The sequence below is a fragment of the Otolemur garnettii genome, unplaced genomic scaffold, assembly GCF_000181295.1.
Source record: "Otolemur garnettii isolate 467f Iridium unplaced genomic scaffold, OtoGar3 scaffold00001, whole genome shotgun sequence".
NCBI lineage: Eukaryota > Metazoa > Chordata > Mammalia > Primates > Galagidae > Otolemur > Otolemur garnettii.
The window spans coordinates 27,607,808-27,622,473 of record NW_003852396.1 but is presented as its reverse complement, the minus strand read 5'-3'; the positions used below and the strand labels follow the sequence as shown (position 1 = coordinate 27,622,473).

The following is a 14,666-nucleotide window of genomic DNA, read 5'->3' as shown; positions in this document are numbered from 1 at the left end:
CTTGCATTCTTTCTAATTTTCCCGTCATTCTAATTTATGAACTATTTGAATGTTTCTTAGTCTCACACAGGACAAGTAATTAAGTCCCAAGGATTTTGTCCCATGGTGGTGGTACATTTGGTAGTTGGGACACAATTTAAATGGTCTTGGTCTGCCTAGCATGAAAGGTCTTGACGTCCAAGGCCTTCATTTCAGCAGTATTCCTATACCTATGTTTAATTTTGTGACCTCCTTTATCATGTGCCTCTTGTTGCTTTGAGTGTGGTGATCCAGCTTTGGCTGACTAACAGCAAAGACTTGTTTGGGCCATTTCTGGATTTAACAAGGAACCTTGTTTGCTTTGACTCTACTCTTGTCTGATACCTGTTTTTGCAAGTCCTATGTTCTTGACTGTCTTAATTTGTCTTTCTCTAACCCAGGGGTTGGCAAACTACAGTCAGCAGGCCTGATCCAGCTTCATCTCATCTTCTGAAAGCATTGACTCTCCTTCCCAGTCCTGTTCTCTTTCTTCTGTGGATTCTTACTGCAACGTTTGTTTGTAAGATTTGTTTGGCAATTATTTTGTGACATTGCATCTGGCATCATCACCATAGTTATATAAATCTGTTTTAAAAACTTTGTAATGAATTAGTCTTAGCTGATAATCTATATTATAAACACTTAGGGGAAAGGGTCTCAAGTCTTGTCTCTGTGTATTTTTTCTTCTCATATCATCTCCCTTTTTCCTTCCTGCTCATTTCCTTTTTAACCTACTAATCTCTGGTGACTGTTGCCATCATCCTCACACAGTCATATATGATAACTTGGTGTGTTTTCACTTGTGAGATTTGTGATATCACTACTTCTTTTTCCAGCATGTTACTGCCATTTCTATGTTTAATTTTTTTTTCATGTTTGAGATTGTAAGGCATATGCAATTTGTTGACTTGGCATTTTTCATTTAATCTAAATGGTTGCCCATTGTATTAAAGCAGTGTCTCATAGTATATAGTAAATATATATACCATATATATGATTTTCTTGGCTGAATAATATAGTACATTGTATTATAGGCTGAATATAGTTTCAGGTAGGCTGAAACTAGCCTATTTTCTCAGCATTGGATGATTAGATTATTCTTATGTGTTGTTTTTGTTGTTGTTGTTTTGCAATCATGAACAGTGTTGCAATGAAAATATTTTTATGTAAATTTTGTTTTTATATTTCAGTTGACTTTTTAAGATAAATTTGTAGAAATTAAATTATTAGGGCAAAAGTTACAAGTATTATGTAAGTGCTTGTTATGTGGGCTCTGACATTTTAATTTGATTAATTCTTTGCCAGAGGATAGTTTAAAAACACAGTTGATTTTTCACATAGTAGTGATCAGTGGTGTTAATTATGATACTCCAGCAGCCTGAAAATTTGATCTAAATTTTATTAGCTTTTAACTTTTCTTTGTATACTTCCTCTCTTTCCATGTACGTTGTTACGTGTTGTGGTGGGTGGTCAAGTGAGCAGTTGCATTAGTTTAAGGTGGTTAGTACTTGGCTATCATCTGTACTCTTGGAGAATCTGAACAAGTAAACTAAAAAATAGTAGATAAAATGGAGAACACTTTAGGTTGGTTTTAGAATACATTTACAGTTACCTCTTCGTATTTCTACCTTCCAGCTTCTAAATGGTGTACTTAAAATTATAATTTCTCCTTTCACACATTCCATTTGACAGTGGTGGTTCACAGTTAATAGGTACTATAAGCAGGTAAATTTGAGATTAATGTGCCTCTCATTTCTGATGTATCTCTGCATTTAATTTATGTTTAGTTGTAGATGTACTTTGTTTCACTGTCTTCCTGTTGCTGTTGTATATGCCTCCACCTCTTGCTTTCTGTGTAGCACTTGGTTTTACAACTCTTTGACATTCTGTAGTTGTTTCACTCAAATATGTTTATCCTTTTTTTGTCAGATTGTGAATTTCTTTAGGATTTGGATTGTACATTTTTTTTTATTATATCCCTTTTTCGATTTTCTCAGTGGAATGTTCTCTACTTTGTCTCTTCCTCACTGCTCATTCCCTGTTTAACCTCCTAATCTGTGGTGACTATTTATGTCTAGCTAAATTAATTTGATTGCTCTGCTATAGTTTGGGAGACAGTATTGCTTTTTTTTCTTCTTAAATTGTGTTGACTCTTTCTCTTCTGTTCCCTTCTTTTCTGGCTTCTTATCTTCCTTTATCTGACTTGGAAGCCACTAAAATTCTTTGTGTAGTCCTCTTTTTCAGTTCTTTGATTATTCCTTTGGAGGCCTTATTCAAGCATATTTACTCTTAACACCTTTTGGTTACATTTCTAAATAAAACCCCCAACATAAATAGGTCTAATCCTCTTACCTTAATTCTAGTGCTGTATACAACTAACCACAAGACATCTCCACTTTAGTGTCCTTTCTCATCAGAACTTCAGTATGTATGGGTAAGACCTAAGTAGGATCTCTTCATTAGCTTCTTTATTCTGCCCTGATTATTATCATTTTAGTTCCTTTAGAGACCACGTTAGCTCTCAGTTTTTCCACTTTTAAAAATTAGATGTTTCTTCCTTCATTCTTCTTTCATTATTATTATTATTATTATTATTTGTGAGACAGAGTCTCACTCTGTTACCCAGGCTAGAGTGCCCTAGTGTCAGTTTAGCTCTCAGTAACTTCAAAACTCCTGGGTTCAAATGATGTTCTTGCGTTAGCTTCCCAAGTAGCTGGGACTACAGGTCCCACCACAACATCTGGATAATTTTTCTATTTTTATTTATTTGTTTTTGAGACAGAGTTTTACTTTGTCACCCTCGATGGAGTGCTGTGGCGTCTTAGCTCACAGCAACCTCAAACTCTTGGCTCAAGCAATTCTCTTGCCTCAGCTTCCCAAGTAGCTGGGGCGACAGGTCCCCACAACAATGCCTGGCTATTTTTCAGAGACGGGGTCTTGTTCTTGCTCAGGCTGGTCTTGAACTCCTGAGTTCAAGTGATCTTCCCATCTTGGCCTCCCAGAGTGGTAAGATTATAGGCCTGAACCACTGCATCTGGCCTCATTCTTAAAACCTTTTTTTTTTTTTTTTTGAGACAGAGCCTCAAGCTGTCCCCCTGGGTAGAGTGCTATGGCATCACAGCTCACAGCAACCTTCAACTCCTGGGCTCAAGCGAGTCTCCTGCCTCAGCCTCCCAAGTAGCTGGGACCACAGGCGCCCGCCACAATGCCTGGCTATTTTTTGGTTGCAGCTGTCATTGTTGTTTGGCAGGCCCGGGCTGGATTTGAACTTGCTACCTTAGGTGTATGTGGCTTGCGCCTTAGCCACTTGAGCCACAGGCACCAAGCCCATTCTTAAAACCTTATGTCCTTTTTTTGTTTGTTTTGTTTTGAGTCAGGGTCTTGTTCTGTCACCTAGAACTAGAGTATAGTGGCATCATTATAACTCACTGCAGCCATAGACTCCTGGGCTCAAGTGATCCTCTTGCCTTAGCCTCCCTGGTAGCTGTGACTACAAGTACACGTCGCCACACTTGGCTAATTTTTCTGTTTCTTTATAGAGACCGAGTTTCACTAAGGCTGATCTTGAACTTCTGGCCTCAAGCAGTCCTCCCATCTCAGCTTCCCAACTGTGCTGGGCCTTTGTTACCTTATGTCTTACATACTACATTAAATCAATAACTGATTGCCCAGCCCTCAACTCCATTCCATCCTTATTGTCATCTTTAGATTAATCTTAGAGAACTCTTGAGTTTCATGTCTCTTCTTCCATACCGTTCAGACTTAGGAATATATAAGTAATTTCTTTGTTTGTAGAAGTATCCTCAGGTTCCAGTGTTACGCATTTAGGCCTTCTCATCAACTGCTTTCATCTCTCTAGCATTACCTCCTACTGTTTTCCACTGTATCCCACTGTATGTGACACAACATTCTAATTTCTGCCTTTGCGCATGTGGTTCTTTTGCCAGGAATGGCTTTCTTTTCTTTGCCAGTACTTTTCCTTGATGCCTGACATAATTCACCTTCTCCAGGAAGCCTTGTCTTTATTAAGTCAGCTGTTCTAAATCCTTTTTTCTTTCCTCAAATGTTTGCACATTTGCCTTATGATATGCTTCACCTCATACTTTACAAAAATGGTTTTGCTTGATTTTTGGTGTGTAGTTTCATCATGAAAATCTTATCTTCTGTGCTTATGAAGTATGTAGATTTTGCTTCTGGCTGTGATAGAGCAGAATGTAGCAGACAAAAATTCCTGCTGAGAATGACTAGAAGAGTCTGATTTAAAAAAAAATCTATATGAAGGCATTGTAAGTTGCCAAGGCAGCCAGGATTTCAGACATTTGTAGACTCTTGGCAAAGAGAGAGTGTTGCTATTAAGAGACAGAAAAGTCAGTAGAGCTTTCTTTGTGAGGCTGAGGATACAAAAATTATAGTTCAGAGCTGCCAAGGCAACCAGACCTTGAGAGGCCAAGGCCCCAGAGAGAAGGGAGGTACATCCCATTCCTCTTCCACCTGCTTTTATCCCTGAGGCATTTGTTGATTCTTAAACCAGGCAGGGTTAAAGGCTAAGAAGCCCTGTAGAAAGCTACTGAAAAAAAGCAAGGCAGATGTCACAGTTCTTCTGTGGGTTAAGGAGCAAAAAGTTCATGATCTCACAAGAATTAGATAGTCTTGATAAACACACTGGATTCTTATTTGTACTCTTGGAGGGTTACAAGCTGGAGTAGAATGAGCTTTACAGGCTGTACAAAAGATTGCAGCCAGCTTTGAGTCAGCTCATGTCCTGTTTGGATTTTGAGGTGATCTGCCCTCATTCTGACTGCCTGTCAGAGAACATGGTGAATCCTTTGTAGGAACATAACATTATCCACAGCCTGGACAGCTTTCCACATACAATGAATATCATTCTAACAAAAATTACAAGTAAACCGAGAAATCGGACAGGGAATAAAACCAGACAGTATAGAAATAGATTCATTGTGTGCCAGTTGTCTAATTATTTTATCAGATTTGAAGGACATTTAGGTTGTTTCCAGTCATTAGTATTTTTTTGTTTTTTTTGAGACTGAGTCTCACTCTGTTATTCCAGCTAGAGTGGTGGTGTCTTCATAACTCACTGCAACCTCAACTCCTAGGCTCAAGAGATCCTCCTACTTTAGCCTCCCTAGTTGCTGGGATTATAGGTACTTGTTATGAGGCTGGGCTAATTTCTCTATTTTTAGTATGGATAGGGGTCTTGCTCTTGTTTATGCTGGTCTCAAACTCCTGAGCTCAAGCTTTCCTCCCTCTTAGACCTCTCAGAGTGCTAGAATTAGAGGTGTGAGCCATAGCTCCTGGCAAGTCATTAGTATTGTGAGTGATCTGCAATAAATATTTTTGCATGTACCTCTTTGTACATGTGTATGTCTTTAAGATAGAGGATATCCTTAATTCTTTATCAACCTTTTTGATATTCATCAGTCTGATACATAAAAGTGTTTTGTTTTTAATGTTTTAATTTGTTTTTCTATAATATAAACTGCCTGTTCGTGTCCTTTGTCCATTGTTATATGAGTTTTTAAGGGGGTGTGTAAGGGATAGTGGGTCAGAGCACAGGCACTTGATCTAGAGCCCGGTTAAATCAGAGCTCTGTCACTTACAGCAGTGTGCCTGGCAAGGTAAACTCTCTGCACCTCAGTTTCCTCATCTATAAAATGTGGATAATAATAGACCTCCCCACAGAGTCATTACAAAGAATAAGTGAGTTAATATAAAGTACTTAGAAATGGGTCTGGCATGCTACATTATTGCCAGCCATCATGATGATGCTAGCAGTGGTCCCAAGTTTATATTTTGGTTTTTATTATTGTACAATCTGCAGAAATATAAACTGAATTTTAAGGATGAGTTGTTTTTTGCCTGGTATGAGATGGCTGTGGAGAGTAAGAGTGGAAGGTAAGGGCATGGGGGCAGAAATAGTACGGTTTGGTCCAGGAACCATAGGCTGTTGATAAAGTAGGCAGGGAATGAAGTGATGTGAAATTGAAGAGGTAGGCTGAGGTCATGTCATATAGTGGCCTCTTATGCCATGTTGAAATATAAGTGGTACAGAACACACTCTTGTGATTATAAGAAATTATTTCCGTCTGTTTAATTTTGTAAATATATTTATCTGCAGTTAACCTTTTACAGCAGATTGTTAATATAAACATGATTTGTATTGTGCAGAGTAATTCAGCAATCACTTAACAGCTTACAAACTTTTGAATTCATTGTTAATTTTATCATGTCTATAGTTCTGAGATATGGTTGTATTATTATTACCAAGTTACAGATGAGAAAATTAAAACACAAAGAGGTTTGTTTGTTTGTTTGAATTTTCCAAGGACAAATAGTTAGTGAGAATTTTCAAAATAGGATTTAATTTAAGTCTTGGGACTCAAGAAGTCCAACATTCTTTTTCATTCTGTTGCACTCAGAAGAAATTGAACCTGCAAGGGTAAAAACTCCAGCATAGTCAAGTACTTTGGATTTGGGGGTTGTTAGGATAATATTTTCCCAATATAGTTGAGTGATATTCTTTTTCTAATTTTGCATTGAGTGTGGATGCTTTGATAATGATGCTTCATTCCTGATGGTTTGATGCAATTAGCAAAATGCCTGTCTTGTTTGTTTGTTTGCTTTTCTTTGTTAGTAACCAGTCACCACACCCCAGAGAAAATCCTTTTTCAGGAAGGATCTTCAGGGAACTTTAGCCATTACTACAATTCACACTAGACTAAATGCAATACTTAGGTCACTGGCCACAGATGTGTGTCATTCTTAGGGCTCATATCCTTAGAGAGTTTCTCTTCCTGTTAAGCACAGTAGTAGTCCAGGATAGCCATTAAGAAGGTACTTCAGCTGCTGGATTAATTTACAAATGCTTAAGATATTACAAATGCTGAGATATTCAGTGATACCTAAAGTAGTTTCCAACATTTCTTTTCTGTGGGGTGAGGGTTGTTTCTGTGCTACTGAAACATTGACATTGTCTACAAAAGCTGGTGGAGGGATTGGTAGATTTGTGACTAATTCGTTTGGACTAAGGAAGATGGTGTTGCTTTTTCTTGTCCTGACTTGACATGTTTGTTGCTCTGCTGTTGTAGTAGTATTGCTGTCATTTCAACCACAATTTCCTCTTTTGGAGTGGAGGAAGCTGACATATGACTTAAGGAAGGCAAGGGAACTAAAGAGAAAAGTAAGAAAAGCAGCAGACACAAACTATTTTATTGTTAGTGATTGTTCTTTATTAAACATAAGGGAATCTGAAGGGTCAGTAGTAAATATCTTAGTACAATTAAAAATGTTGAATGCATACATGTTCTGCATTTAGCTTTAAGGGATACTGTGAAAGACTTTAAAAGGGAAGATTTTCATTTTTCTGGTCCATTTCTCATGTTAATCCAAGTGGATTGAAACACCACATTTTTTTGCAAGTCTTCATATAAATTATTTTGATGTCATGACTGCATAACATTTTACCCATAGTATTAAACTTTAATGGAGTTTTACAGAATTTAGAGAAACACATTAAGGAGGAAATAAAAGTGAAATACAAGTATTAATCACTGAATCATTAACTTTAGAAGTTTTCTAATGTGTTGTCTTCATTGCTTAGGTGGAAACTGAGATCTAAAGAGATTTTTAAGTTCATGATATGACTTGTGTGTGCATTGGGAGGTCCCTAGGACCCCTCACAGGTTCATTGATTCACTATAACTCAGCACATAGTTATATTCCCTACTGTAATTGATTACAATGAAAAGATACAGAGCAAAATGAGCAGAGGGAGAAAGCATGTGAGACAAAGACTGGGGGAAATGAGGTGGAAACTTCCAGAGTCTTCTTGTGGTGGAGGCACACAGAGTATGCCTAAATCCTCCAGCAAGAAGTTGTGACAGCATGTGTGAAATGTTGTCAGCCAAGGAAATGCTAATATTAGAGACTTAATGTGTAGAGTTTTTATTAGGGGCTGAACACATCTGCCTAGCATGTACCAAAATTTCAGACTTCTAGCAGGAAATCAGGTGTTGAGCATAAACCACAGTAGAACCGTATTTGACCACCTCCCTCCCTATATGGACTGTCTCTTTAAGTTGACCTAATTTTCATAGACCACACAGGTACCACATGTACAAGGTCTGACAATTATGTTCAAGAACTCATCCTAGATAAAATCTTAACATAACTCATTGCTGAATGTCACTATGTTCACCTTTCAAGTACTCCCTTGGGGAAGCTGTGCATTGATGCTAGTGCGTAATCCACCCTTCAAAGCAATTTTGAAACTCTTTCTCTGGAATAACAGTTATAGCTGTCATCATATGGCACACAAAAACATGCAACAACAATAAGGAGTGCCACTCAGCAAGACCCCAGCATGTGTCAATGTGAACACAACTGTGAGACACGAAACCTTACTGAGTTGTTCGTGTAGTGCTGCCAGTGTACAGTGGCATGTTCGTGAATTTCATTATTAGACCTCATAGGATGACAGATCTAATGGTCATTTCAGAAAAAGAGTTTGGGAATTGTTTTGAAGGGTACTGCTGTCAATGTACAGTTTCCCAAGCAGAGTACTTCGAAGCTGACCATAGTGATATTCAGCAACAAAGTACACAGCACTTTTTCTAGGACAAGTTCTTAAATTCTCAGGCTCTATACATATCAGTACAGGCCTACTGTATGTAGGCCTACTTCCTTATGTTGACCGTCTCTGTATATTGACAAGTTTGTTATGGGCCCGTGAGTGGTCAACTTATAGAGAGGTTCTACTGGATATTGTTTCTACAAATAGTATAGATACAATGAACCACTCTTACCAGTTAGGGAGGGTGGAAACCCTCCTGGAATCTAAATTCCTAAGCACTAGTCAGGGACCAACCTTGTAAATAGTTGGTTTTTTTTTTTTTTTTTTTGAGACAGAGCCTAAAGCTGCCCCCTGGGTAGAGTGCTGTGGCATCATAGCTTACAGCAACCTCAAACTCTTGGGCAGCCCTCTTGCCTCAGCCTCTCCTGAGTGGCTTTGACTACAGGTACCTACCACAGTGCTTGGCTAGTTTTTCTATTTTTAGTAGATATGGTGTCTCAGTCTTGCTCAGGCTGTCCTTGAACTCCTGAGCTCAAGCAATCCACCCATCTCAGCATCCCAGAGTGTTAGGATTACAGGCGTGAGCCACCTCACCCAGCTTTATTCCTATTCTTAACTTTGATTTTTATGGTGATCTATTTATATAACCAACATGTATTGTGTATTATTCCTATGGGTCTGTTGAATTTAAAAATATTCTATATAGGCCGGGCGTGGTGGCGCACGCCAGTAGTCCCAGCGCTATGGGAGGCCGAGGCGGGTGGATCACCTGAGCTCAGAGGTTCGAGACCAGCCAAGACCCCCCTGAGCCAAACGAGCCAGACTGAGACCCCGTCTCTACAACAACAACAGGACAACGAGACAGCCGGACCTTGTGATTCCAGCCAATGGGGGGCACGAAAACACTACAGGAGGAAGAAGTAATAAAAAAAAAAAAATATTCTATATAGAGAGAAGGGGAGGAGACAGAATTTCAGCTGAGTAAACAGCATAAATAATTTTTAAATACAATATAGCATATATATGTTGTGGCTAGACTGTAAAGAGTTGAGTGGCTTGGCGCCTGTGGCTCAAGTGGCTAAGGCGCCAGCCACGTACACCTAAGGTGGTGGGTTTGAATCCAGCCCAGGCCCGCCAAACAACAATAATGGCTGCAACCAAAAAATAGCCAGGCATTGTGGCGGGCGCCTGTGGTCCCAGCTACTTGGGAGGCTGAGGCAGGAGACTCGCTTGAGCCCAGGAGTTGGAGGTTGCTGTGAACAGTGAAGCCATAGCACTCTACCCAGGCAGACAGCTTGAGGCTCTGTCTCAAAAAAAAAAAAAAAAAGAGTGGAGAGATACAGTGCTTAAGAAAGATTAAGTTGTGATTGGTCTCGAGAATTTTGACATGTTACTTTATTCTATTGGCCAAATAAAATCACTGAAGGCTTTGAGGATAAAAAAATTAGGTTTGTACTGAAAAAATATATAAGATTATATGTAGGTTATATATGGGAAGATGGCAGCACTATGAATAAAACTTTAGCTTATTTAAAGTGTTACTCAGTAATGGCTTGGTGTGGTGGCTTATGCCTATAATCCCAGCTACCTGGAAGGCTGAGGCAGGAGGATCACTTGAATTCAAGAATTTGAGACAAGCCTGGGCAACATAGTGAGACTCTATCTCTGCAAAAAATTGAAAAATTATCTGTGCATGGTGGTGCATGCCTGTAGTATCAGCTACTTGAGAGGCTGAGGTAGGAGGATCACCTGAACTGAGAAATTCAAGGGGTTTGTGTGTATATATAAAAAATAATAGTCCTCGCTGTCATGGAGCTTACAAGCTTGTGGAGACGCTATTAGGTAAGAGTGTGTGTGTGTGTGTGTGTATAAAATCAAATAAATGTGTGTTACACCCACACTTGATTGTTTTAGTATGTTTCTCCACAAGCTTGTAAGCTCCATGACAGCAAGGACTTTAATTAATTAATTGATTAATTTTTAAATTTCAGACTAATATGAGGGTACATATGATTAGGTTACATTGTTTGTGAGATAAAGTCTGAGTTGCAGTTTAGTCCGTCACCCAGAAAGTGTGGCATGTACCTCTATATTGTACCCCTTAGGTGGGAACTTACCAAACCCTCTCTAGCTCCCCAGTTTATTTATTTTTTTGAGGCAAGGCCTTTGTCTCTGAAACTAGAGTATAGTGGCATCATCTTAGCTCATTACAACCTCATCACTCCTTAAGTGAGTCTATATGGACTTAATTTGTTCACTGTTTCTCCTCAGTGCTTAAAACAGTGCCTCATTTATACCTCTAATAAATATTTGTTAAATGAATGAATAAATATTCAAATTAGTTGACCAGAGATTTTTATGTGATTTATAGTATGGGAGTAGTGGTAGGATAAGATCTTGGTTCCTTCCATAACAAGTCTTGTTAAAAACTGTTTTCATTTTCTTTTCTTCCAGACTTTATATTCAGAGCACCAATCAGGTTAAGCAAGCCTGGGGAACTTCGTGAAGAATATGAAAGCCTGAGAAAGGTATAGTATACATATTATCATGACATTCATTTCCTTTTCTTTTTCTTTTTTAAGAGACAGGATCTCACTTTATCACCCTTGCTAGAGTGCAGTAGCGTGATCATAGGTCACTGCAACCTCCAACTCCTGGGTTCAATCGATCCTCCTACCTTGGCCTCTCAAAGTGCTAGGATTATAGGTGTGAGCCACCACATCCGGTTGACATTCATTTTCTATATATAGTAAATAGAAATAATGACAGGCTTGGCACTCATCGCTCAGTGGTTAGGGTGCTGGCCACATACACTGGGGCTGGTGGGTTTGAACCTGGCTTGGGTCTGCTAAGCAGCAATGACAACTACAGCAAAAAAAATAGCTGGGTGTTGTGGTAGTGCCTGTAGTCCCAGCCTTGGGAGGTTGAGGCAAGAGAATTGCTTAAACCCAAGAGTTTGAGGTTGCTGTGAGCTGTGATGCCACAGCACTCTACTGAGGGTGACATAGTGAGACTCTGTCTCAAAAAAAAGGGGGGAAATAATGACATTAAAGAATGCTTAGTGGGAGTTTTGATTTACTAAGAGTTTTTAAAAATTTACAAAGCATAGCCTTTCTTCACACTTCTTATACCAGCTCAGCGAGATTCAGAGCTATAATGGAAGTAGAGTAAACCTTAAACCAAGACCCCCTATGTAGTTGTCCTTTCAGAGATAAAACTGTAGCTCACAGGACCTGTCACACATCTGCTACAATAACTGGCCACAAAGAGAAGTCCCCTTCTTGGCACAAATGCTCTTGCAAGTAATTGCTTGTATTATTTTTCCTTATCTTGCATGATTTTTCTAATTACATGTAGCTAGTCTTTTATTGCTTAACTCTGTTAAGTATTCCAGAAAAACTGTATTGTAGGCCACTAAGGAGATAATGAAATAATTATTTTTTAAATTGAGACAGAGTTTCACTATGTTGCTCTTGGTAGAGTGCCAATGAAATAATTATTTTTTAAATTGAGACAGTTTCACTATGTTGCGCTTGGTAGAATACTGTGGCATTACAGCTCACAGCAACCTCAAACTCTTAGGCTTAAGTGGTTCTCCTGCCTCAGCCTCCCAAGTAGCTGGGACTACAGGCGCCCGCCACAATGCCTGGCTATTTTTTTTTTTTTTGAGGCAGAGTCTCACTTTGTTGCCCTTGGTAGGGTGCCTTGGCATCACAGCTCACAGCACCCTCCAGCTCTTGGGCTTAGGTGATTCTCTTGCCTCAGCCTCCTGGGTAGCTGGGACTACAGGCATCCACCACAACGCCTGGCTATTTTTTGGTTGTAGTTGTCAACTGTTGTTTGATAGGCCTGGGCAGGATTTGAACCCACCAGCTCTGATGTATGTGGCTGGTGCCCTAGCTGCTGGGCTACAGGTGCTGAGCCTGAAATAATTTCTTTATAAAACCTTTATCATTTGTAAAGCCTTTATGTATGTCCACATCATTTTATTTTTGAAGTTTTCAAACTAATTATCTGGGAATCATCTATGGAATTAAGATTTTAAAAAGGCTGGCAATAAGTAAGAAGTATGTTGCCGGATTTGTGTCATTCTTTCCCAGCCCTCACCCAGCTTTATAATTGATTTGGTAATCAGTGTATATTTAATATCTTATGAAGGTAAGTAGTCCACTTAATCTGAATCAGGCATCATCATTAAACAGAGGTGAGACAGTAATATTATTGTGTTACTTTATACTGAATGGAAAAATTAATATTTAACAAAGTCACGTTAAAGAAAAAAGATAATAGAAAACTTGCTTGATTACTGTAGATTCTTAGACCTTCCCTTTTATTTAACCTAAATGTGAGGGTATTAAATGTTGAATTTGATCCTCTTGCTCCTTTTCTGTTGGTACTGTGAGGTTTTGTTTTCTTTTTAAATCACTTACAAAGCTTTTTTAAAAAATAGAATAAATTATTTTCAGGGGCTGTGTCAAAAGAACTATGGGTTCTTCTTAAAATTTCAGATTATACGCTTATACAGTATTTATTTCTAATATACCTTTTAAGAAACTTCAAAAATAAGGGAATTTTATCACTTTGAAGGTAATCTTAGAGAAAGAATTGGAGATAGAAAAAAAAAAGAAGGCATAGTAAGGGTAGGATTTTTTTTTTTTTTTTTTTTGAGACAAAGTCTCACTATGTTGCCCTCAGTAGAGTGCTATGGCATCACAGCTCACAGCAACCTCAAACTTTTGGGTTTAAGCGATTGTCTTGTTTCAGCCTCTCAAGTAGCTGGGACTATAGGCTTCTGCCACAACTCTCAGCTATTTTTTGGTTGTAGTTGTCATTGTTGTTTGGCAAGCCCGGGCTGGGTTCGAACCCGCCAACTCTGGTATACATGGCTGGTGCCCTAACTGCTGAGCTACAGGCGCCAAGCCAAGGGTAGGAGTTTTTATAAGTCTCAGGAGAGTGAAAGGAACCTTGAGGAATTATACTTTTGTTTCTATTAGAAGGGAGGTATAGGACAATGGTTTTAAAAGAAGCTAATGGAATAGTGTTTCATGAAGCTAGGACAATCTCATCCTATTAAACTGGATTGGATTTGAGAAACACCTATGTCATTTGGATTAAAAAAAAGTAGGTTCTTCTCCCCCACACCAAGTATCCAAGTTATTTTACATCCATTTTATAAAATGAAAAATGGAAATTCATGCATAAATAAAAACACTAATTGGCATATTATTCAGCAATAAAAAAAAGTGAGCCACTGATACATGCTACCATGTGGATGAACTCCAAAAAGATGCTAAGTGAAAGAAGGCATATATAAGAGATCATAAATATTTCATTTATAGAACATGTCCAGGCTAGACAAATGCATGGAGATCGGCAGTAGATCAGTGGTTGATTGGAGTAGGGGATGGGAACAGATATTAACAGTAAATAGGCATGAAAGCCTTTGTTGGAGTGATGAAGATTTCTAAAACTGATTTGTAATGTGTTCCATATCTTTATGAATTTATCAAAATTCATTGAATTATGCACTTGAAATGGACGAATTATATATAAAATATGCCTCAACAAAATTGTAAAAAAATTAAAAGGCACTAAACGAGAGAACTAGTAGGGAAAAAGATGTCTCTTAGAATGTATATTTTCTGGAACAAAACAAAGTAAATGTAGAATTATCTGGGTGAATACCTAGAGGAAGAGGATCCTAAAAATTTCTTCTGAGCAAGGGATGGTAAATGGAGTTAATTCTACCCAACTTGTTACTACTAATTTGATGTATAACATACTATTGATACACTTTTTATTTGGTATACTTTATTACTACTTTAAAGGTACAGTAAAAACTTTTATATGGGCTATAAACCATTTATAATAATTTTATTCCCCTAATTTTATTTCTTTTAAAAGGTGTTATTTAGTAATCTGTTTAATTCTATTACCTGTGGGAGACTTAAGAACAAACCAGGTTTGGGGCTTATAAGGAGACTATTATAGAATGGGAGTGATTTCTTTGAAGTACTCTCTAGGATCTAAGGACCTACCAAGAACAGGAAGGTGTGTT

At 38.3% G+C, this 14,666-nt stretch overlaps 1 protein-coding gene across 1 annotated transcript in view; it reads left to right on the top strand.

The window, feature by feature from the left end:
* The window catches only part of RNF169 (ring finger protein 169), an 83,766-nt gene that overhangs the window by 20,465 nt on the left and 48,635 nt on the right, over window positions 1-14,666 (top strand). The window contains exon 2 of the mRNA XM_012804277.2: window positions 11,063-11,136. Coding sequence (XP_012659731.1) covers window positions 11,063-11,136 — 74 coding nt within the window. The remainder of the gene's footprint in view (window positions 1-11,062; window positions 11,137-14,666) is intronic.